Source organism: Equus przewalskii, chromosome 26 (genome assembly GCF_037783145.1).
Source record: "Equus przewalskii isolate Varuska chromosome 26, EquPr2, whole genome shotgun sequence".
NCBI lineage: Eukaryota > Metazoa > Chordata > Mammalia > Perissodactyla > Equidae > Equus > Equus przewalskii.
The window spans coordinates 37,285,697-37,309,841 of record NC_091856.1 but is presented as its reverse complement, the minus strand read 5'-3'; the positions used below and the strand labels follow the sequence as shown (position 1 = coordinate 37,309,841).

Genomic DNA, 24,145 nt, shown 5'->3' with positions numbered 1-24,145 from the left:
TTCCTGGAGGCACACTTTCTATAAATAAAACAGAGTGTGCAGCTGCTAAGTGCACAGTGTGGTGGGTCGTGACAGGGCCTCCGGTCCATGCTCGTGTCAGTTCCCACTCCCTGCTGCGCATTCCCGGTGGGGACCTAGTGAGCCACGGTCCCGGGTCGCTGACCCTTCTGTGGACTGGAGAGCTCTGGGCCACTACCCCGTCGGGCCTGCTCCAGGCCTCGGTTTCCTCATCTGACAGATGGGAAGGAGGCCGGCAGAGGGACCCAGGTGGCCACTTTGCTCAGATTACGGTGCAGAACCGGCGCTGCGCCCCCGTCCCTGGGCGCGGCCCCTCCCCCGCAGTGCCCTGGCCCGGCAGGAAGGCGGGCGGAGGGAGCGTTTCCGCCACGGCCCCAGGCCCCGGAGTGCAGGCCCCGATAAGGGCGCACATGGCCGGCCGCACGTCCGCCCTTTGTCCCGGCTCCGGCCAGCCTTTCCTGCCCGGGCGGGAGGCCCGCGGCCGGCTGGCGGCCCCCCTACTGCCCCCGGCTCGCCGTCCAGGGGTCCCGGGAGCTCGAGGCGCCGCGGGTGGGAATCCGGACGGGCTGAGCGGGCCGAGGAGCTGCTGCAGACTTCCTTCCTGTGTGCCGCCCTCCAGCCCTGCTCGGCCCCCTCGGCCCTGGCCCTCGGCAAGGGAAGCGGGGCGGCCGGTCCCCATCCCACCACGGCCACTGCCAGCGCTGCTGGGGCTCCTCCCACGCGGGCTCCCTCAGGTGCCAACACTGCCCACCTCCCTGCTTGAGGTCCCGGGCATCATGGCTCAGCCCGCGTGCTGTCCCCGCGGACCTGCCTCCTGGCTGCTCCATCTGTCATCTGTCCCAAAATGACTGTCAGCATGAGCCGTGCCCCCACTGCCCACAGTGCCCACGACTCTGGCCCACACTGCAGATCTGGTGAGCCCTCCGCCCTGGAAGGGAGCTCTCCCGCCCCCCGAACTCCAGGAGTGGTCAGTGGCTGAGGAGGGGGTGCCCCCGTGCCAGGGTGGGCCATAGGCTGCAGGCAGGGCCATTCCGTGTCCCCGATGTCTGTTTCCTGAGGCCCCCGCAGGTGTGGGAGAGAGGACGTGGGTCTGGAGGCTCGCCCTCCTAGGCTGGGGCACCCCCACTGGCCCCTGGGATCCCCTAAAACATGCGACCCCTCGTGGGGTTGGTAAGAGCCATCCCTGGATGCCCTCAGGCCGTGGCAGGGCCTGGGGACAGGCGCTTGCGCAGCCCTCGTGTTGGGGGCTTTGCTCAGAGGTAATTCACATACCACACAATTCACTCATTCAAAGTGCAATTCTGGGGCCAGCCCATGGCTGAGTGGTTAAGTCCTAGTGCTCCGCTGCCGCGGCCCAGGGTTTCGCCGGTTCTAATCCTGCGTGCGGACATGGCACTGCTCATCAGGCCACGTTGAGGTGGCGTCCCACATGACACAACTAGAAGGACGTGCAACTAAGATATACAACTATGTACTGGGGGGATTTGGGGAGATAAAGCAGAAAAAAAAAAGATTGGCAACAGTTTTTAGCTCAAGTTCCGATCTTTAAAAAAATAAATAAATAAAGAGTGCAATTCAATGGGGTTTGGGTATATTATGTTACTAATTCTTTTAAATTGTGGTAACAATATATATATATAACACAAATTTGCCATTTTCACCATTTTTAAGTGCACAGTCCAGTGGCATTAAGCACATTCACATTGTTATGTAGCCACCACCACCATCCATCTCCAGGACTTTCGCATCCTCCCAAACTGAAACTCTGCACCCACTGAAAATAACTCCCCGTTCTCTCCTCCCCCAGCCCCTGGCAACCACTGATCCACTTTCTGTCTCTATGCATTTGGCTATTCTGGACACTTCATATGAGCAGAATCATGCAATATGTGGCCTTTTGCATCTGGCTTCTTCCGCTCAGCATCATTTCCAAGGCTCATCTGTGTCATCGTGTGTGTCAGGGCTTCATTCCTTCTTATGGCTGAGTGCTGTTCCACTGTGTGGATGGGCCACATGTTGCTTCTCTGTCAGCTGAAGGCCATGGGCTGGTGCCCTTTTGCTTACTGTGATTGGACATCCACAGGCTGGGGGGCCTGCACCTCTGTCTGAGGCCCTGCCTTCAGTGCTCCGCGTGCGCACCCTACGAGTGGAGTGGCATTTGGTAATCCATGTTTACTTTTTAAGAAATGGTTGGCCATTTCTTCCCAGAGGCATTTGTTATAAACTGTGGTGCACCCACACCATGGGACCCCACTCAGCCACAGGCAGGAACGCGTCACAGACCCCCCTGCAGCGCGGGCCATCTCGAAGGCAGCGAGCTGCGCGCAGGGCTGTGGCTCCAGAAAAGTGAGTCTCCAGAGAGGCAGAGGGTGAGCGGGGGACAGAGTGACCGCCAGGGCATGTGGGGTACGTCAGGGGCAATGGAAGTGGCCCATTGGTCAATTGTGGTGAGGATTACATGGGGGAATACATTTCCCAAATCATGAAACTGTCCACTTAACATGAGGGCGTGTCTGAGGATGCTTAGGGCAGTGAACTGCTCTGTATGTGGCCATGACGGTGGACACAGGTAATCACGTGTTTGTCCAAACCCACGGATTGCACGCCACCGAGAAGGACTCTAATGTACGCTATGGACTCTGCATGATGACGAGTCGATGTAGGTTCATGGGTCATAACAAACGCACCCTCTGGGGGGGCTGTCGATAGTGGGGAGGCCTGTGTGGGGGTGCAGGGGGGTCTATGGGAAACCTCTGTACCTTCCTCTCAATATTGCTGTGAACATAAAACTGCTCTAAAAAATAAAATCTATTAAAAAACTGTGCATGTCTTATTCCAACTATGGAACATAACTTCGGCCTCAGCCAAGTTGATCTCAAGGATGTGTCTGTTCCAGTCCTGTCATGGTGGCTTGGCCAGGAGCCACACTGCACCCACCCGTGTGTCCTCACCCTGTAAATAGTGGGGTGTCATCAGCACACAGGAGCCCCCATGAGCACCAGGCAGCATTACCCAAGGCACATGGGTTCTCTTTCACACTTTTGCACGTCAGATCCAACTGGCTCTTCCAAAAGGAGCACATGGGGGCCGGCCCCATGGTTGAGAGGTTAAGTTCTCGCTCTCCGCTTCGGCAGCCCGGGTTTTGCTGGTTCGGATCCTGGGCGCAGACCTAGCACCGCTCATCAAGCCACGCTGAGGCGTCATCCCACACAGCACAGCCAGAAGGACCTACAACTAGAATATGCAACTATGTACTGGGGGGCTTTGGGGAGAAGAAGAAGAGGAAGATTGGCAACAGATGTTAGCTCAGAGCCAATCTTTAAAAAAAAAAAACAAACAGAGCCCATATTACTTCACAGCCTGACAACACACCAAAAAATCAATTTTCATTTTGGAGTGGCAAAATACGACATACATAAGTGACCCCAGCCCAGAGGGACCTCCCTGTCCTGCCCCAGCCACATGCCTGCTGGCTGCTGCATCCTTGGGGAATGGCAGCATCCTCTCTGGCTCTGGGGTGGCACCTGGTCGCCCTCCTCGCCCGTGTCCTTCCGCAGCACAGCTCCTGAGGCTGGGGCCCCACTGCCCCTGATCTCCATGGACTTAGCCCAGGAGAGGAGGTGGCTCTCTTCCTTCTGGATGCTGTCCCTTTAAAATGGTGGGGGAGCCGAATGGGTGGGGGTCAAGGTACTCCAGGCCTCTTGAGTCAGACCCAGTGCAACAGCATCATCGTCACCATCACAGATGACATTCCTGAGCCCGTTCTGCCTCGTTAATCCAGTGGAGCCTCCTGGCTGGGATGCAGCAGGGGTGGGGCGTCCCTCCCCGAGTGCAGGGGGTTGGGCCCTGGGCAAGACGGCCATCTGTGGCCTGCTTCCTGAACACTTGCCAGCCCAGGCCTCCATGGGGAGGTGTCCATGTTCAGCCCAGAGGCAACAGGCTGGCAGGGCTCTCAGGGCCACGGGGAGGGCCTGGTGCTCATGCAGAGCAGCCTTCCTGCCTCTCCCAGGGCCCCACGGCCTGAGCGAGGCATTTCCGGCCATTGTCCAGAGCAGGGGTAGGCTCAGGAAGCTGCGATTCCCAGGTGGGGCCTGACGGTGCTGGGGTGGGCTCAGGGACTTCCTGGCTGAGAGTCTAGCTGGCGTCACTTGGGCCGGGATGGTGGTCTGTGGCAGCAGCACCCATACCCCAGGCTTGGGGGTGATCCCCACGCCGGGTGCCTGCTCTGAAGCTGTGGACAGAATCACTGCCGGGCCTGGGAGCGGCCTGCCTCACATCCCGTCCCTGCCCGGGAAAGGGTGCAGAGCCACCCCACATGTCACACTCGGGTACAAGTAGGGAAGGCCAAGCTTGAAGTGGCAGGGAGGCTGAGGACATGGGTGCAAAGCACTGGCTTACTAGGGGCCACTCAGATCCTAGAATGGGGGAAGGGGGGCAGCGGTGAGCAAGTCCTGGCCGTGTGGAGGGCTCAGGGTGGCCTGGATTTGAATCCCAGCTCTGCCACGTGCGAAGGTGGGGGCGGGGGGTGCCTGGAGGGGGCACTTGGCCTCTCCGAGCCTCAGTTCGCGCCTGGCACAGTCCGGGTCAAGGAGGAGCCGTCAGATTTAGCAAGGGAGGCCTGATCATTATCACTAGAGACAGAGGACCCTGGGACTCAGAGAAGATGGAGGTGTGCCCAGGATCACCCTGGAGCCCTGGACCCCGAACACACAGCCCAGCCCAGACCCCAGTGCTGCCTTTCTCTCCAAGCCGATGGGGGTGTCTTCCTGGTCCTGGTCCCACTGTCCCCAGACTGTGGGCCAGGGCTGGGAGCCGGGCTGCAGTCGCTTCCCAGGCACCGAGGAGGGAGTGAGACGTTCTGAAGGGCGGTCCTGAGAACACTCCGGGAGTGCTGGGGACCCCCTGCACCCTCCCGGGGGCTCCAGTGGCCAAGGCCAGCATGTCCCGGCTTGAGACAGGCTCCTGTGGGGTCTGCAGTCTTCAGAGAGGGGATGGCCACAGGCTGCATGATGTCCCGTGAGAGCCTCATGGGGTCTTGGTTCAGCTCTGAGCCTGGCCCAGAGCAGGCCACACACTCCGGCTGCCACATGTGCACTTCCTGTGCCATCACGGGGTCCTGGTGGGATGGGGAATGGCCCCTCCAGCTTTCCTGGGCTTGGCAGGGGGAATGTGATCAGAAACCACCAGCTTGGGAGGTAAAATGGGACAGCATCACGGAAAACAGTCACTGGGTAAGCACAGAGTTTCCCCGTGACCCCGTAACCCCACTCCCAGGTACATACCGGAGAGAACCATGACCATCTATGACCACACAAAACCTTGCGCACATGTTCACAGCAGCACAACTCACAACAGCCAAACGGCAGAAACAACCCACAAGTCCCTTATCTGGGACCAGATAAACAAGACGTGGTGTAGCCATACAACGGAATAGCATTCAGCTAGAAAAAGGAATGAAATTCTGGCACACACTACAACATGCATCAACCTCACAGACATCTGCTAAATCAAAGAAGCCAGACACAAGAGGCCACGTGTTGCAGCCGTCCCCTTGCATGCCATCGAGAACAGGCGAATCCACAGAGACAGAAAGCAGGCTGGTGGCTGCCTAGGGCTGGGGGTTGGGGTGTGAGGGTTGTGGGGAGAGACAGCTAACAGGGACGGGTTTCTTTCGAGCTGACAACCATGTCCTAAAGTTGCTGCAATGATGGCCACTCCACGCTGTGGCTGCTCTAAAGCCCAGGGCATGGTACTCGCCACGGTGGGCCGTGGGGTGTGTGAACTGCATCTCAGGAAAGCTCTTCGATGGAAAACAGGAGACCACCAGCTGGCCCTTGGTTCTTGCTGAGCCACAGGCCCTCCCGGAGCCCTGCTTGAGGTTTGCTGCAAAGGGCCTGCTTGATGGCTCTCCTGCCTCCTGGAGCCCTGCCTTAGCGATGCTGGGAGGGAGATGGGGTGGAGCGGAGGAGCTGCCCGGCCTGGCCTCAGTGCTGCAGGCCAGGGAGCTGGGGCCAAGCAGGCAGGGGTGCGAGAGGAAGCCTTTCTCCTGGTCTCCTGGGCCTGTGGCGGGGGGAGTCTCTTTCTCTGTCCCCCGCCTGCAGCCTTAGCCTGATGGCCTCGGGTGCCCCACTCCCAGACCCCACGTCCCTCAGGCCAGGTTCTTCCTCTCTCTGGGCCTCAGTTTACCCATAGGGGAAAGGAGGGCATGGCTAGGTGGTCCCAAGACCCGGGGACCCTGACTTGCAGGGACCAAGGTGGGCCTTGCTCCCCCTCCCCAAACAATGGGCCATTTGAGCTTTTCATCAGGAAAAGGACTGAGACTAAATTTATGCCTCGGCCTCGCAGAGCGGGGAGAGGTCAGGCTCACCCCACCCGGCCCCTGACGCAGTTCCCCTTCCCTCCGGGGGGCTTTCTATTGTTCTCGGCAGCCAGGGCTCCCAATCTCCCTGCGCACTCACTTCCTGTTTCCTGGCTGAGAGGAAACAGAGATTTCTGACCGGGCAGCAGATGCTGGCTTCTTTTTTTCCCTTTCTCTCTTTACATTTTTAAGGATATTAAAAAATAATGATACTAACAGGCAACTTCGGAGCTGAGCAGTGCAGACCGTGAGCGCTGGGAACCGCGGGGCCCCGTGTGGGGCTCTGAAGGCGGCGGGTCCCAGGCCCCTTAGAGAATCAGGTGGGGCTGCCTGCCCCCCTGTGCCCCCACCTCCCTGGGAAAGGCCTGGACACCAACTCTCCACCACGATGGAGTTTAGAGACCCCCGGATCCTCCCCAGAGCCCCCACTCCCTGATCTGACATGTGGGGACACTGAGGCAGAGAAGCCTTTGCCCACGCCCCTCCCAGCAGCCTTCCCACCTCCGCTGACCGCTGGACGGGGTCCTGCCTGGGGGACACCGCGCCCCTGCCCACTGCCCCTCGCAGAGGCCAAGAGCGCTATGGCTCTGTGTTCTGGGTCAGGCTCTGCCAGAGACAGTCTCTGTGACCCTGGGAAGTCATTCCTCCTCCATAAACGGGGTCAGGTGGTGGCGTCACCTCTCAGGGCGGGCGCAGCAGCCCCATGAGGAGGCCCTGGCTGTCTCGTTATTTTCTTCCCACAGAGGCTTCAGCACTGGGCTCCCAGCTCTCCCTGGGTGGGCAGGTGGGGAGGGGACAGGATGGCCCAAACAGGGGCCGGTGGGGTGGGCAGCTGAATGGTCGCCCACCTCCACTGACTGCCCCCCATCCCCCCCAATTCACGGGAACTTCCCTTTCCGTCCCGGGCGATAAAGTGTTTTTCCCCCCATGTTAACAGCTGCCCCATCCATTGGGCTTGGCAACTTGCAGCCTGACTGTGCGTGGGGCTTCCGTCCAGGGAGCCGGCGGGGAGGGCAAAGGCCCCTTCTCCAGCCCCCACGAGGGGGGAGCTCCTCGGAGCTGGAGGCCGCTTCCTTGGCCTGGAGGAGTCCGCCTTCCAGATGAAGCCCCCGCCCTGGGGCTGAGGACTCCGAGGGTGACCCTCAAGGGCCTGGCCACAGCACCCAGGGGGTCTCGGGCTCTGTGATGGGGCTCTCCCTGCTCAGCAAGGCTCCAGTATAGGTGGACCCTGACCACCAGTACCCACCCTGTGAGCTTCCACACAGGACCCAGTGTCCACCTCACGGCTGTAGTCAGCACCTTGACCCGCTGGCCGACAGCTCTGAGACAAGCATTTCATGGAGGTTCCTGGGAGCCCAGGACACACAGCACGCCCGCAGAGCAATCACACCAGGGCACCCCCGAGCTCCCTCCCCAGTGGGCGGCCTCTCTCCTCCACCCAGACATGCCCGGTGCCCTGACACGTCCCCTCTGCTGCAGCCCACAGACCGCCAGTGGAGAGGAAGCCCGGAGCTGGGCCCTCGGAGCTGCCCCGCTGCCCGAGTCCCCACACCCAGCTGTCACCCCAACCCAGGTGTCTGCCCTATAAAGTGAGTCTTTCCCCAAGGAGGAAATTTGTTCTTCAAAACGAGATTTTCTTCATCTCCCTATGTTAAAGAAATAACAATAGAGTGATACTACTGCAAAACCACCAGCGGCTCAAATGAAAAAACGGACAATAGCGAGTGCTGCCGAGGATGTGGGGTGGCCGGAGCGCTCTTGTGCTGCTGGTGGGGGGACTGGAGAACGGCTGAGTGGTCACCGGCTTTGTGCCTCTCCTGGGACCAGCGATTCCCCCCGGAAAGTCCCAGGTGTAGGCCCTCAACAGAAACGCGTTCACAGGTGCACCTGCCACAAGGCCCCACGGAGAAGTTCACAGCATCCTGCTGGTGAGACGCGAAGCCAGCAACGGTGTGTGTGTAAGGCGTGGTCTGTTCTCCTGCAGAACATGGGACATCGAGAGGATGGACAAGCAACAGCCACAAATCACAACAGCACAGACCAATCCCCCAGGCGTGCCCTGGAGCAGGAGAGGCCACCCACGGCGTGGGCACCCAGAGATGCTGGGGATCTAAACCTCAAAGCAGCAAAACCACACTGCGAGAGTCAGCGGCTCGGTCCCCAGGGTGGATGACAGCCGGGCCCTCTCTATGGCCGGGGCACTGGTTACACGGGCGTGCTGGACGTGTGAACGTTCGAAGGGCTGCGTGCTCACGGCCATGCATGTCTCTACAAAGTCAGGCTGCGATGCACGTTCAAGCCACCTCTGGGTGGGGGGCTGCACAGCCCCTCGGCGCCCTTCACACCCCTGCTAGGGGCTGGCTCTGTCCCGCAGGGGGCAGGCAGCGGTGTAGAGAGATGAGGGCCCACTTCGCTCCCGGGGGCTCGTGCTCAGGGTCGGGCCGGGAGTGTGGGATTGGACTCTATCCTGAGTGCTGTGGGGAGCCTTCACAAAGCTCCCCGAGAACCGGGCTGGGGGCAGGGATGCCCATCAGGCCAAGGAGGAGGCCGCCCAGGCAGGAGGCGTGGTGGCCTGGGTCAGGTTGTGGCAGTGGCAGGAGGGACGTGTTCTGGAGGCAGAGCCCGTGGAGATTGGCTGGGAACCAAGGATGGGGGAGAGGTTGTGGGTCCTGCCTCCGGCCTGAGCAGCAGTGGACGGGCAGCAGAAAGGTTGTCACGCTGGTGCAGGTGGTCCCAGGCAAGGCCAGGGGGCAGTGAGAAGAGGCCAAGGGTCCCCTGAGGGACGCTGCACAGGCACCCCGGGCTCCACGTCCAAGGCTTCCACTGGCCAACCCGGGACGAGCATCTTCCCCCATGAGCCTCAGGTGCATCATTCGAAAATGGAAATTCTCAGCTCAAGGGTGTTACGCAAGCACTGTGCATGTGGCCCAGCAGAGGAGACTTCTAGCAGACACGCGAGGCAGGATTCTGGGGGTGGTGACAGACGGAGGAGAGCTGAAGACCACAGGCTGCCTGGACAGACCCCATTCTCCCCATGGAACCTCTCGTACCCTCTGGGACCTGGCCCAACTCGGGTGTCAAGAGCTCACCTGGCCCAGGGCACCTGTGCCTGGCCACCTTCCTTCCAGCCCCCACTGGGGACGGGTCACTAGGCCAGGCACATCCCTTAATGAAGGTTCAGCTGCATCTGGCACGAAGCTGGGCCCGGCTGTGGCCGACAGAGCCATCCTGTCCCTGAGGCTGGCCGGCTGGCCGGCCGCTCGGGGGGATAAACAGGAAGCCCCATCTCTCCCCTGCTCTGCGCTCCGGTCTTTCCTTCCCGCAGCCGCTCACACGCCACGCCTGGTGCCCCTCGGCCTCACGCCGCCTGAGATGCCCGAGCTGGCCTCTGCTGCGGGCTTGGTCCACTCTCTCCTGGGGCCTCAGAGGCCAAGAGCTCGGCAGTGAGGGGTCCCAGGAGGACCCAGAGGCCCTGGCTGACCTCTGCCACTCCCCACCGCCTGACCAGCATGCTCTGGGAAGGTAAGGCGAGAACCCCTTTCCAATCAACTTCAGAATGTCCACAGCAGGCCGGGAGGCAGCTGCAACCATCTCACCCCATTCACCGTGGGGCAGATGGGGAAACTGAGGCCCACTGTGGGTACAGCCTCCAGCAATGGAAGCAAAGCTGGGACTGGCTTCCCCATCGCAGCCTGGGCCTCCGCTATGGATGCCACACCCAAAGCTGGTGAGGCTCCAGGCCCAGGTCTCTGAGCCACCCAGGTGTGGACAGGGCCGCCGTGCCCTCTGGGGCCACCGTGCCCTCTGGGGACACAGGCCTGGGTCAGAGGCACCACCGATTCCTTCCAAAAATGATTCTCTGTGGGAGGGTGGTGTTTGATGGTCCTGCACAGATGCCACTGGAGGGGGTAGAAGGGGCTTCCTTTGGTGGGGGCTGGTCCTGGTCTGCCCCGTGGTGAGCCCCCTCCAGCCTGGAGCACAGAGTAAAATCCACTCACCGCAGCACCCTGGGGGGCCCATGGGGTGGGAAGCACCCCTCACCCCTCTCCAGGCCCCTAGGACCCTCCTGGAGTCTGAGAGGGCATCAGACAGCAGCCGTCTCTGTCCTCCGCTCGTACCCAATCCTTGCCACCTGGGCAGCCTCTCCAGGTCCCTGACAGGCCCCACGTCAGGGCAGGACCCCAGCCCACCACCCACATCTGCGCCCAAGGCTCTGGGGACCTGAGAGTGGAGGCTGCAGTGGGGTTCCAGTTGGCTGGACAGGGTGAGGCTGGCACCCTGGGGCCCTGACCAAGGCCCCCTTTCCTTGGATTGCTCTGGTCTCTGCCCAGGGAGGGGCTGGGGGCATGGCAGAGCTTGTCGGGAGGGGTCACAGAGCAGTGGGGGACCCCCAGAACAAGTGGGCAGCAGGCAGGGCCAGGGCCCCACCCCGGGTGGCCCCCAGGAGCCAGCGCTAGAAAACTAATGTCTGGAGGACCCAGGATTCTGCTTTTTTTCCTCTCTGTGCCTGTAATTCCACTTTCTGATTCGCCTCTGTGTTCTGGGGCATCTTTCCAGAAAGTTCCCTAATGCCTGTGCTTTAGAGGGAGTGATGACCCGTTAACCCATTCACATATTTGGCTAATCAGCTATTCCCAGTCTCAGCCCGTCCCTTGGCAGGGGTAGGTCTGACAACTGGGGGCTTGCCCGGTTGAGAGGGGCATAAGGAGGAATTGGGGGGTTCATGGAGAAAAGAAAAGGAGAACAAGCGGGGGCTGCTCCTGTCCTGATCCATCATCGCAGCTCTGAGTTGCCTCACTGCTCACCTGGGCGAGTCTTCCCTCTCTGGGCCTCAGCTTCCCCATCTGTACACAAAAGGGGCTGGATCCAGCCAGCCCTGATGTTGCCTGGTTCTTCTGCCCAGGAGCATGGAGCAGACCCTGGGCTTGGGGTCTGAGTGATGTGGGCACAGGGGGCACCTCCTGGGATTGGGGGGCAAAGCCCAACTTGGCCCCTACATTCTGGTGTGTGCACTCAGCATACATTCTGGCATGTGCACTCAGCAAGCCCTGGCCCTTCTGGACAGATGGGCTGTCAGGTGGGAAAGTGAGGGGGTCGAGCAAGGCAAGGGGGTGCTGAGGGTGTGACCACCGTGGGCTGGTGGGGAAGAGATGGGGGATGGCGCCTCGCCTGCCAGCTTCAGCCTCAGGACAGGGGGCACCCCTGGAAAGAGGTCCCCTGGGCCCCTTCTGCTCAGACCAACAGCGCCTGAGTGCCAGGAGCTTCCTCACTGTCACAACAACCCTGATGGTTGGAACCTCTCTGTCCCCATGGAACAGAGGGGGAAACTGAGGCCCAGAGAAGAAAGCCCCTGGGCCCTGACCACGGCTCCGTGCCTGCGGCAGCCCCTTCCCCAGCCGTGGGGGTTGGGAGGGGAAGGTGGTCCCTGCTGACTTTTGAGACCCGCCTACGAGCACAGGCAAGACTTCCCTCCTGCTCACAGCACTCCGGCCGGCTGGGAATTTCCCAGGCAGCTGGGCCTCCCTCCGGGTCGGGAAGTCCAGCTGTGGGGGGCGGAGGGAGGTAAGGGCCATCGGAGGTGCTCAAGGCCAGAGAGATGAGGGTGTTCCAGCTATGGGCCAGTGGGGGTGACTCCAGAGCGAGGTTCGTACCTGAGGACACCTGGGGTTTGGCGTGGCCCTGCTCATTCGGGAGCCCTCGGCCGTCCAGGTTTGTCCTCAGCAGCTGCCTGGCTCCCCATGTGTGCCCACCCACCCACCATCACAGCAACTGATGCTCGGTTTGCAGACCCACAGCACCATCTAAATGAGGAAACTGAGGGTCACACCTGGCGGCTGGGGCCTGGACCACCCGGCCAATCTGAGGAAGCATCCCCTTTGGCCACCTAAAGGCTCCTGCATTCCTCCATCCCCACCGCCCACACCCCTCAGCCTGCTGGAGGCCAAGGGAGGGAAGAGCGCCAGGGAAGATGCTCTGCACCCTGCAGAGAGTGGCCCTGTGACGTAAGCTGGGGGCTTTCGCCCCTGCTGGCACACCTCCAGGAGTAGGGGCTCGCTGCCCCATGGGGCAGCCCTTTCCAGGGGAGACAGCTCGGTTCCTAGCGAAGATCATCTCCAGTCTGATGTCTGCCCCTCCCTGTCACCCCCCCACCACCACTCTGGGCCCCAGGGACCCAGAGAAAATGCTGTTCTGGGATTCCCCAGCCTGCCTTGCCCATCCCTGGGTCTCTTCTGGTGGCCCCCCTCTGCAAGGGACCCTCCAGCCTGCCAGGGCACAGACATCTGGGTGTGTACGTGCCCTGGGGGAGAGGCCAGGCTCACAGAACAAACGGTCCCTTCTGTGCAGCTGCACTAAGGCGGCCTGTGGTCCCAGCAGCCTGGTGGACCCACGGCACCGGGACCCTGGGCCCGACCACCTCCTCCATCACACAGTGGGACGAGCCAGGTCCCATGGCCACCAGCTGGGCCCGAGCCTGGTCTCTGGCTGCTTCAGGGCTAGACTCTGAAGTCCTGGGGGACAGCCCCCCCACCCTGCCCACAGCTCAGCCAGGCCCCTCCCTCGATGGCCCCCCACCCGCCCCTCGGCCTCCTGTTTGTTCCCTGACAGATCCCCGTTATCAGCAGAGAACACACACAGGAAGTCCGGCCGGGAAGGGCCCATCCCAGTCCCGATTTACACGGGAGGGAGCATAAAAAGCCGCCCTTCCTCGCCCCGGGAGGAGCCTCCTTGCCCCGAGACGCTGTCCCGCACGGCCGAGCCAGAGGCTCCAGCGGACGGGCCAGCGGGCAGCTGCGGGAGGTGCCTGGGGACGGCCAGCGAGGGGTAGGGTCCACCCCCGGCCTGAGGAGGCAGCGGTGGTGGCCATGGCCAAGCCCGGGCCTGGGCAGCATCAGGTATGGCAAGGGTGGCCTTGGAGGGGCAGGGAGCGGGCAGAGCCGGGTGAGTGCCCCTGGGCTCCCGCTGACTGCAGCTCCAGTAGCTGAGTACGGGCCTGTGCCAGCTCTGGCCTCTGCTCTGCAGCCACCATCTCATTTTCCTCCCTATTGGTACCAACCCCGCTGCATGGAGGACACTCAGGACCCCTAACCAAGGGCAGTCACTGGCGGTTGCCCAGTCTGGATGGAGTCTGGCCTGCCTGATGCCAACACTTACCCTGGGGCGGCCGGGCAGCTGCTGTGACCCCTGGAAGCGGGGAGCCAAACGCAGCTGGCATCTTCTCTTGCACCCCTCCTTCTCAGCCCACCCTGCTTTCCTGGAGAAGCCCCTGGGGTCAACGGCAAAGTCGCTTGGCTCACTCCTCCTCTCTGAGGCCCGGGGGCCCAAGGGCATCCCCGCAGGGTGGGCAAGCACTCCCAAGGGGGTCAGGAAGGGGCCCCAGCGGGAGGAACCCCAAAGCTAAACTGCAGCCGGGATGAGCTGTGCACATTGGGGACTCTGAACATGGGACCTGGAGAAGCCCCCACCCCACCCTGGGCTGGCTTCGGGGTTGGGGGGTCCTCAGGCAGAGGGACCACTTGGAGCAGTGCGGTGTGGGCACTTGTTCGGCCACTTGGGACCCCAGGGGAGCCCCTGTTCTCCCTCTCCAGCCCCACCCAGAGCAGCCCAAGGCCCCACCCAAGGCTCCCAAGCCAGAATGGGGCACTCACTGGCCCTGGCCCCGCTGCTGTCTCAGGCCACACCAGCAGTCTGTCCGAGGAACGCGCGCCCATTTGTCAGATGGAAGGGGCAGGTGAGGCCTCCGTCCAAGCAAGCAGCAGAGGGAGGAGCAGCTGACCCAGTCCCCCAGGCTCCCCCTTTCTGCTCAGCCAAGAGAGGCCACAGGCACAGGCAGGTCACAGGGTCAAGTGACCGCAGCTTCAGGGACAGGCTAGGGGCAGAAGACAGGGTGGGGACGCTCTCCGTTCGAGTCCCCCAGGCTCGGCTCTTAACTGTTCACTGCCTGAGGCTGGGTGAGGGCTGCCCTGCTGGGGTATGGGAGGTGGCGAGACCCAAAGTCTCCCAGGGCAGGACCCCTTCACAATTACAGGATTCCAGCGGCAGCTGCCCCAGCCACCCTCAGACCATCTGCTAGGGGCGTCCAGGGCCCTCTGGTCCAGGGCAGTGGCTACTGGATGGCAGGAAGGGAGGCCTCATTCTGGGGGCTCCTGTCCAGGCACCTGGGACCCCTCCCTTCCTTCAGGTCCCAAGCACCAAAGTAGGCCCAAGCCAGATGCCCCACAGCTGCTAGCTCTGTCAGAAGGCCCTCCCCTTCCCCACGAATCTGCAGGACCCTCCTTGGCACCCGGGCTCTGAGGAGGGCCCTTCAGCTGCACGCACAGCACCCTCTCCATCCCCGTCTCTGTCTCCATCTCTGGGGAGCCCAGGGCAGGAGGCAATGGTCCCATCCGACAGACGGGAAACCATGTCTGCCCCATGGCCGATCTGGGAGGCCCACTGGGCTTGGGCCATGGTGGGGGGAGGGTCTGTAGGCCAAGTGTAGGCTGAGGTCCCACAGTGGCATCAAGCTTGGCCCCTTCCCAGCACCTGGACTTGAGGGTGACCAAGGCCATGTGCTAACCCACACCACATCTCTGACCCGCAGGCCCCAGCTCAGTGGAGGCACAGGTGGCCCCCACTGCCCAGAAGAGCAGCTGCCACCAGGGTCCAGGGGATGACGGAGCCCCCTTCTCTAGGTGAGTCCCGCAGGAAGCCTGGGTGCCCTGGGCAGGAGCAGGGGCCCTGGCCACACCTGGGCAGCTTTACACACACGCACATGCACTCAGGTGACCAGGACCCCGGCTCGGGTTTGAGGGCAGAAACTGCCAAGGCATCAGGCCCAGCCCCTCACACACGGTGATGGCTGTAATAACTGTGGCACAGAAATGACCGAGACCTCCCTGGTGGCCTGCACCTGGTTCCCGCTGTGCCCACCGCTGTCTCCTGGTGGGCACTGCTGCTCCTGGGCACTCTGCCATGTAGGGTCAGGTGACAAATGCGGAAATGGAGCCCGGAGAGGAGAGAAGTGACCAGCCCAGAAGCCCCCAGTGGTGACCATGGGTTTGGGGGGACTCCCAGAGGCCTGAGGAGCACTCAGGGTGGCCCAGACTGTCCTGAAGGAAGGGGGAGCCAGGTGAGATCCTCGCAGGCCCCCTAACCTGGCACCCTGGTTGGGAGGGAGGCTTGGCGTCACACCTAGGACCCCGCCGGCTTTTCCACAGCCCACCCTGTGATCTCGTGGGAGTAGGGGGTCTCGCGGCCTCGGGGCCCCTGATGTGCGCCCGACGCACGGCTGCAAGGCAGCGTTCAGTTTAGCCAGCCCCTCGTGCCTCGTGAGCCGGCCACGCGGTTGTGATGGCCATCCTCAGGGGCTGGGGCTCAACCTGGGGGCGTTCGAGAACTAGCCACCCCTGGCCAGTGTGGGCTTCCCCAACGCAGCCTCCGGGCACCTGGCAACGGTCTCGGTCCTGCGTCCCCTGCGGCCACGCGCCCTGCGGCCTCGGGAGGGGCGGCAGTGGCATTCAGAAGCGGGTTGTGCGTCAGGAGCCCCGGGTTCTAGCTGACTCACGGCCGTGCCCTGGGGGAGCCGTCCGCCGCGGGGCCTCAGTTTCCCCATCTGCGCAATGGGGTCGGTGGGTCGGGGGTGGCTCGCAGCCCACCCCGGGGCGGGGGCGGGGCCGGGCCAGGTGGGGCGTGGCCGGGACCGGGGCGGCGGGCGGGGCCCGGGCCCCTCGGCGCGGTGGCGGCGGCGGCGGCGCGTGCGCGCCCCGGACCGGCGGTGAGTGCGGAGGGACCGGGCGCCGGGCCGGCGGCGCGGGGAGCGCCGAGGGCTGGGGGCCGCCGAGGGCGGGGGGCCGCTCGCCATTGGGCGGGGGGTGGGGAGGTCGGGGCTCGCCGCGCGCGGAGCTGGGGGGCGACGCAGAACAACCGCGGGGAGCCGAGAGGTGAGCGGGCCGGGGGCGCGGGCACTGCTGCGCGGGGCCCCGACCCCCCAGCCCGTGCCCCGGATCCGCCGGCTGGGTCCGGAGAATGGGCCCAGCGGCCTTGGGAAAGGACGCCCCCTGCTGGTGACGGATGACCTGGGCCGGGCCGCGCGGGGGTCGGGGTGGGGGGTGCCACAGCCCCTCACCCCCTCATCCGGGCTCTTCGGGTCCTCCAGGGCCTGACTTAGGGCCCCGGACCCGGCAGCCCAGTCCAACCAGGCCGTCTGCTGGGGGGGTGTCATACTCCACCCTCACTCCCACCCCCCACGGAGCCTGCCGTGCAGGGGGAAGGGGAGGCGTGGGGTGGGCGGTGGAGAAGGCGCATCCCCAGTGAGTCACTTTTGTCGTCTCACTCCGCCTCTGCTCCCCGTGGGTCTTAACGTCCAGAGCACCCCTCCGGGTGGAGGGGGGACCCAGGGTCATGGCCCCGCGATGGAGTCAGGCTCCTCCCTCTGCGGTCCCAACCTCTCCGGGGGCTGGCTCCGGGGATGCAGCGCGGGGCAGGTGGGAGGGACGGTGGTGAGCAGGGTTCATGCTGACCGCCCAGGGCTCATGAGGGGACGGGACGTTATTGCTTATCAACCTGGAGGCAACGTGGTCACCCCTACCCTGGCTCCCTGGCCTGGGCAGGGCTGTCACACCAAAGGGAAATGAAATTCTGCCAGACCAGCACAGGCTGGGCAGCGCCATCGGCTTCCTCTGGCCTAGGGGAAAAGCATGACTTTCAAAAATCGAGTGTCTCCTTTTTAAAGCAGATTCCCTTTCTAAATGGCTCTCAGTAAGTAGGGGAGGTTCTGGGATGGGTATTTGTGGCATGGCAGCCACGTCTGCAGGATGGTTCTATGGAACCCTGACATGCCCCTGCCAGCCCAGCCAGCCCAGCCAGCCAGCCAGCCAGCCAGCCCGCCCAGCTCTGCACTCCCCAGGGCCACCATCCCCACCATTTCAATTCGTGCCTGGACTGCCAGGTCACACCACAACAGTGTGCTCCCCTAGGGTCCAGCCCCAAAGTTCATCTTCCCAAGCTAGCTGTGACTAGCAGGGCATCCCCCTGTCCAGAAACAGCTGAGAAACACCCCTACTTCCCCCAGACTAAGTCCCAACACCTCAGCCGCCCCCTACAGCCTCTGCCTGCTCAGCTGCCCCCCGCCCGCCCCTTTGTGCCCCCAACGGAGGACAGGGGGTGCAGGAAAGACCCTCTTCCAGCCCTTTCCCGCCCTCCCCAGGGCTGTGTGGTGCAGTGGCAGGAGCATGGACTGAAGTCCCAGCCAAGTGGCCCTGTGCACCGGGCACGGCATCACTGCCCTTGGGCTTGGGCTTGGGCTTGGCTGGCATCGGGGGCTCAGTAACTGCTCCCAGTGCTCACTGTTTATGGGACTGACCGTCAGGGCTGGAGGAGGGGCCTCCGAGGCCCTAGAGGTGTCTTTGAGGAAACTGAGTTCCTGAGAAGGGAGTGAACTTATCCTGACTCCGTCCCCTCCCCCCAGTTCAGCTTCTTCCTGCGCCCTTTCCTGCTGGGGACCCTGCAGGACTGGGGGAACCCAGCCCCTTGGGGACCTCAAGTGGGGCACCCAGAGCCTGAGGGCAAGGAGCTCCCCAGCTCCTGTCTGCACATATGGACAGCAGCTCCCCCCGTAGACTGTACAGGCCCCCACCCCCCATCCCCTCGGCATGTTGCAGACCATTAATTCTGGGCTGGGGTTTCTCACATTCCTGGGAATCTTCTCTTGGCCTCCCTGGCTCCCATCACAGCCAGGAGAGGGATGGCAATTGGCTCCACTGGCATGCGGGGGGCTGCTCTGGTTCCCCTGCCAGGTGGGCGCCCAGTGGGGCTGCTGTCCTGGGAGCCCTGGAGGCTGTCTGCATGGTATTCCAGACCGGTTCGGTCCCCAGTGTTGGAGTGACCCCCTCCGAAATGCAGGCCCTGCCCTACTCTGAGCAGGACCGTAATGGCTCCTGCATGCCCAGTGCCCACATCCCTGATGGGCTCCAGTGCCGCCCCCACGGCTGGCTACCCATTTGGTATTTGAGAACACTGAAGGCAAGAAGGGCCAAGCCAGCTGGGCTGGGCTCCAGTTCTGCCCACTAACACCCCATTTGTGAACTGAGATTGGGGTACCAGCGCACCCCTGCCCTGCCATGACAAGGAGAGCACTAAACCCAGCCAGCAGAGGGAGAATGGGTCCAGGTGCTCGCCCTGGGCCCCCACCTTCTCAAGTGAGCTTTCCTGAGCTGCAGATGCCTTCAGGGTTCACCCAGACCAAGCGCAGCAGGGCGTAGACGCCTCTCGCCCCAAGCAAGGGGGCTGGCTTTGTTCTCCCCCCCTGTGGTCCCTGGGCCGGCTGTTTGTAGCTGGCGAGGGGCCGGCCTCACGTGTCGAGGCGGGCTGGAGGAGGGGAGAGCTGGCATCCGCCGTGGGGGCTCTCCAGCTGGTGGGAGGCTGTGGAGGGAGGTCCTGGCAAAGTGGTTGAGCTGGGTGGGTGTCACGGAGCCAAAGGGACCGTCTCCACCAGGGTATGGGCTCAAGGGGGGATCTGTGGAGGGACTCATGGGGTCATGCCTTGTACTCCAGGGCACCCTGAGGAGAAGGCCGTCCCACCTGGAGACACAGGCCATGTGGGGCTCCCGGGAGCTGCTTCTGGTGTGGTTCCTGGTGCTGGCAGTGGGCGGCACCCAGCATATCTACCGGCCTGGGTGAGCCTGGCAGGGCGGGTGGGTGGCCAGGAGCCCTCAGCCCCTCCCTGGGGCAGCCCTCAATACTTGGGGGAGCTGTGGCTCTTTTCTTGTGGCTCTTGCTAAGGGTCCTTCCTATGGTGACACTGGCAAGCCCCCTCCCCAGGTTCTTGGCCCCCTTGGGTCCTGGGGCTGGAAGGGTCCCAGCTTGGGGAGGCCCTGCTGACTCTCTGGCCACCCTCACCTCCGCAGCCGCAGGGTGTGTGCCATCGGGGTTCCCAGGGGCCCCGTGTCCGAGTCCTTTGTGCAACGCGTGTACCAGCCCTTTCTCACCACCTGCGACGGGCACCGAGCCTGCAGCACATACCGGTGAGCCCCCACCGCCGCAGGGCCTCCGTCTGCTGCACATGAACCCGGGAGGGTGGTTCACCCCGAGACGGGAAGCCGAGCGCAGGGGTGCGGGGACTCCCGGCACCGTGTCCAGGGCGTTGCAGAGAGTGATGCCCGTTTTAACTTGGGCAGTCCTGTCTCAGGATGTTAGCTAGTCCACTCAGCCCTTGGTCCCCACCCCGCTCCCTCCCAGGGCATCCAGTGTGCCTGCTCCCCACCTGCATCTGTGAGGGATCGCCCATCCTGTCTGCTCCCCTCCACTTTTGGGGCGCTCGCCCCCACCATTGCTGGCTGTGAGTTCTAGGCCACTTGAGATGAGGCCTGCCTCCCCGAAACCTGCCTCCGTCATCCTGGTCCCGCCCTCGGGGCTCCAGTGGGCACTGCTCTCCCCACGACAGCCCCTGACGGTCATAGATGGAGACACCCCCCCCCACCCCCCAGGACTCAGCCGTGGGAATGTGGCTTCAAAAGATTTTATTTTCTGTACAGTTCTGGAAGCCGTCCCTGCTGGGACACCCCCCACCTGCCGCTGAGAAAGTGGGGGCAGGGGGACAGTGCAGGTGGGGCCCAGGCTGGGAAGGGCCGTTGTTCCTGTGCTCGGGCAGCTCAGCCTGGGGTGGGCACCGCATTTCACTGAGCGATGGAGGGCGGCCGAGGAGGGGCTGCTGAGGCCCCGGTCTGAGCCCTGTCCGCCTGCTCAGAGAGGGCGCACGAGGCCAGGTTTCGGACACTTCGGTGGCTCCAGAATGGTGGTCTGAGCAGCGCTGGTCCAGGGGCCACCTCGGCATCCAGGGCCCAGCACCCCGGGAGGGCACGGTGGGGTGAAGGATGGGGAGATCAGCCCGGTTCTGCAGATGGCCCGCTGGGGGACCCCTTGCCCCTGGAGCGGGAGGCTCAACCAGGGTGGCAGGGCTGAGGGCCACTTCTGCTCCGTGCCGGGCACAGCCGGGGTTTCCCACCAAGCCTCGGGGTCCTGCTCAACACCGCAGCACCGGGCAGGGGGCTGGCTTGTGTGGTGACCCCGAGGTGCTGTCCCTGGGGTGACATTGTCCACTCTGGGGGTGCTGGCTCCTCGAGGTTTCTGGAGGACATGGGGACCAAGCCAGCCCTGGAGGTGGGCAGATGTGGAGGCAGGGGGTGCCTCACTTGGCGTGTCTGGGGAAAGGCTGGCCTGGGCTCAGGTAGCACCCAGTGAGGCCACCCCGTGGGGGTCGGGACTTTCTAAGCTGTCCCCCACCCACCCCCAGGACCATCTATAGGACCGCCTACCGCCGCAGTCCTGGGCCGGCCCCCGCCAGGCCTCGCTACGCCTGCTGCCCCGGCTGGAAGAGGACCAGTGGGCTCCCCGGGGCCTGCGGAGCAGGTGAGGGCTGTGGCCGCCCGGGGGCCCAGAGCACTGGTGTTCCTTCAGATACCGGCCCAGTTAGGCAGCAGTCCATCCCGTGCTCAGACGCCGGCAGAGCGCCTGCGGCTCTTCTCTCAAAACCTGAGTGGAGCCTCTCCTGGCTGCACGGCACTCCTTCCCAGCTGCCACCCCTGCAGGGCCCTGGGGACCCTCCTGAGTTGGTGACAGGTCTCCCCCACCCACAGCAGTATGCCAGCCTCCATGCCAGAACGGAGGGGTCTGTGTCCAGCCAGGCCGCTGCCACTGCCCTGCAGGATGGCGGGGCGACACCTGCCAGACAGGTGAGGCGGGGTCCCCCTCCCAGAGGGGGAGGGTCCTTTGGGCACCTCCCTGCATGGCCCTCTAATGGGTGGGCCTGGAGGGGGCTCGCTGTGTGCACCGCCCCCTGCCTGACACCCCTCTTCCTGCAGACGTGGATGAATGCAGTGCTGGACGGGGCGGCTGTCCCCAGCGCTGTGTCAACACCGCAGGGAGTTATTGGTGCCAGTGTTGGGAGGGGCACAGCCCCTCAGCGGATGGGGCAATCTGCCTGCCCAAGAGAGGGACTGCCAGGGTCCCCCACCCGCACCCCACAACAGGTAGACTCCTGCTTCCCCCACCTTTTGCTGCTGCGCTGGGGGGGATGGGCTGGGAGGGCTGGGCATCACCCCACGGCTCAGTGCTCTGTGTGGCAGGGGCACCAGAGGGAACCAGCCCCGGGCTGCAGGCCAGCTCTCTCACCTGGGCACAAGCGGGTTCTTTCCCAGAAGACGGGCAGGGGCTAGTTTCTCATGGGCACTGTGGGGGGATCGCTGGGGACACCTCATCTCAGCCAACAGACTGGAAGACGGTCCCCTCCGGGGTCCCATCCGGGTCCCGCCCCGGCAGCCTGGAGACGCCGCACCTCCGCTGGCGACGGGACATTATTACTTTTGGTACGCGCTGTGACACTTCAAACTCGTACCGTGAGTAATAATGCGCCGTCGGCAGCCCGGCACCAAGAGCGGCTCGGACCCTGGCTCAGACCACTCTCCATGCGGTGGGAACCCCGGCACCCAGGGGCAGGTGGAGGTGGGGCTCTGTCCGCCCAGAGCCACGTCCCAGGGTGCGCTGAGATGACAGGGCTGCCTCCCAGACCTCTGGGCCGGCCTTGGTGGACAGCTGGGGCCCAGAATGGGGGGAGGGGGCTCGCCATGACAGTCCAGTCCACGACAGCCGGGGTTTGAACCCCAGTTGCCAGGTTGTGCCCCACATCTGGAGCAGAGGCTGGGAGGCCCCCGTGTCGGGAGAAGAGGCTAGCCTGGATGTGGGGTGAGGAGCGGGCCTCCCTGATGTGGCACCTGGATGTCCCCAGGAGTGGACAGTGAGGTGAAGGAGGAGGTGCAGAGGCTTCGGTCAAGGGTGGACGTGCTGGAGCAGGTGAGGCTTTCAGCTGGGCACCCGGGGCCGGGGCTAGCCCTTCCCCACAGTGGAGGCCCATACCCTCCCTTGTCTCCTGCGGCATGGGTTGACCCTTAGGTGGTTGTAGGGTGCAGTGGCGGTACCCTGGGCAGAAGCTTCCTTAATACTGACAGCCCAGGGATCCTGGGCCTGAGCTCCATGCCAGGCGGGGGCAGTGAGATGATGACTGGGACCCCCAGGACAGGAGGGGCTGAACTTGGCCCCACCCCCTCAGGCTGCACAGAGAGCCTAAACCCATACCCAGCCCAGCCCCGACCTTTGTCCTTGTGGGGACAGAGTGCTCCTGTGGCTTTTCCATGGGGCCGCTGGCCTGGCGAGCCCTCGGAAGCTCCAGTTCACCCCTCCTAGCTCCTCTCACCCGGGACCCCAGGCCTCGCCGACCGTCGGCCAGGTTGGCCTGCGTGACGTCCATCTGTGCCCACCCACCTCTGGCTCTCCTGGTGCGGCAGCTCCCTCTGGTGGACGTCCTGGGCTGCGCAGCTAGAGCCGGGTCTGGGGGTCAGCAGAGCCCTCACTGGCCACGGTGGTTTTCCTTAAAGCCTTGGGGAGCCAAGGGTGAGGGGCTGGCCCGGGGCCGCACAGGCCCTTCCCACCCAGGTCCTCTGCCTGCCCCGCAGAAGCTGCAGCTGGTGCTGGCCCCACTGCACAGCCTGGCCTCGCGGGCCCTGGAGCACGGGCTCCCGGACCCCGGCAGCCTCCTGGCCCACTCCTTCCAGCAGCTGGACCGCATCGACTCCCTGAGCGAGCAGATCTCCTTCCTGGAAGAGCAGCTGGGGTCTTGTGAGTGCTGCGGACCCCATGCCCGCCTCCCCACCCACAGAGCTGCCCCAGTTGCCTGAGACGCCTGGGGCAGGGGCCAGTGGGTGCCCAGAGAGGGCGGAGGGTGGGCGGGGCAGCCACAGGCTGAGGGGGCAGATCTGGCTGGGCCGAAAGGGAGTGGGGGAGCAGTGACCTCTGACCTCAGCACCCCATTCACCCATAGGTTCCTGCAAGAAGGAGCTGTGACAGGCCGGACCAAGGCCCTGGAGCCCATGGACTGTCTCCTCACCCCACCCTCCCCACTGTACTGGGCATGGCCGGTGGGGCACTGCAAGCCAAGACAGGAGAGGGGCCCCACCCTCCTTAACCAGGAGGCACCCAGGGCCGGGTGGGGCGAGGGGTCCTCCTCTGTGTGAATCCAGCCCCAGCCCGGCCAGCACCCCGGTCTGTGAGCACAGCCCAGCCCAGCCAGACCCCTGCACCCCCGCTGGCTCTCGGAGCCTGGTGGGCCCATGGCTGAGGGAAGGTACGCTCACTGGGCAGTGGGGGGGTACCACCCCGGATCTTTATCAGAATAAAATGAGACTTGAGGAGGTGCTGTGTCCATGGGTGGATCGTGGCGGGTATTGCGAAGCTCACAGGGGCCTCCCACAGGCCCACCGCCACGTGCTGACTGGTGGGAGGGCAGGGAGGGAGCCTCTAGCCACACTGGGCCCTCCTAGGTGGGGTCTTCATCCCCCCTTTCCAGAAGAGCCAGGAGCAGGTGGATTCTGTGAAGGTGACCCAGGCCTCAGAGACGGCTTCCTCCTGATGACAAGTTGGCTCCACCCCCGGCCAGTAGCCAAAGAACAAATCCCCCGCCTCCTTCCCCAGTGCCCGCCAGACCCCGGGCATGGCTGCCACCCTCAATTAGGTGGACATCTTCGTCAACTGACAAAAGTATTATAGGATGACGGTGGGCTGAGCCCCTGGGAGGGAACACTGCGGGGAGGGGGCTGGGGGCCCCCACACTGTGCCCCTGCACAGGAGGAGGCGAGGGCAGTCTCAAAGACCTCCGCGCTGCCCAGGCTGTGCCACCCTCACCGCCCTGTGACCCAGGACGGAAGCCCGAGGCAGCGCTGCCCACCCTGAGTGACCACAACT

The 24,145-nt window shown here is 63.8% G+C and overlaps 1 protein-coding gene across 50 annotated transcripts; it reads left to right on the top strand.

The window, feature by feature from the left end:
* Window positions 1-9,522: 9,522 nt before the first annotated feature.
* Window positions 9,523-23,595, top strand: EGFL7 (EGF like domain multiple 7). Of its 50 annotated transcripts, XR_011533498.1 has the most exons (12): window positions 13,075-13,269; window positions 13,963-14,105; window positions 14,958-15,048; window positions 18,908-19,029; window positions 19,261-19,377; window positions 20,646-20,761; window positions 20,989-21,084; window positions 21,214-21,381; window positions 21,615-21,717; window positions 22,137-22,201; window positions 22,861-23,023; window positions 23,226-23,595. XR_011533498.1 is itself a non-coding variant. In XM_070596053.1 (11 exons), the coding sequence occupies exons 2-11, from the start codon at window positions 14,010-14,012 to the stop codon at window positions 23,246-23,248; spliced, it is 1,035 nt and encodes a 344-aa protein (XP_070452154.1). In that variant the 5' UTR covers window positions 13,075-13,269; window positions 13,963-14,009; the 3' UTR covers window positions 23,249-23,595. The 50 variants fall into 50 exon arrangements, 41 of the variants coding, with proteins under 41 accessions (XP_070452189.1, XP_070452168.1, XP_070452173.1 ...); XR_011533499.1 differs by lacking the exon at window positions 13,963-14,105 and having other exon boundaries at window positions 20,992-21,084; XR_011533496.1 differs by lacking the exon at window positions 13,963-14,105.
* The last annotated feature ends 550 nt before the right edge of the window (window positions 23,596-24,145 follow it).

Excerpts from the sequence above, each read along its gene's own strand:
- EGFL7 (XM_070596051.1), top strand. The coding sequence starts at position 14,010 with ATGGGGCACTCACTGGCCCTGGCCCCGCTGCTGTCTCAGGCCACACCA. Across the intron at positions 15,049-18,907 it reads GACGGAGCCCCCTTCTCTAG|GGCACCCTGAGGAGAAGGCC; the intron begins GTGAGTCCCGCA and ends CTTGTACTCCAG. Across the intron at positions 22,202-22,860 it reads GGGTGGACGTGCTGGAGCAG|AAGCTGCAGCTGGTGCTGGC; the intron begins GTGAGGCTTTCA and ends CCTGCCCCGCAG.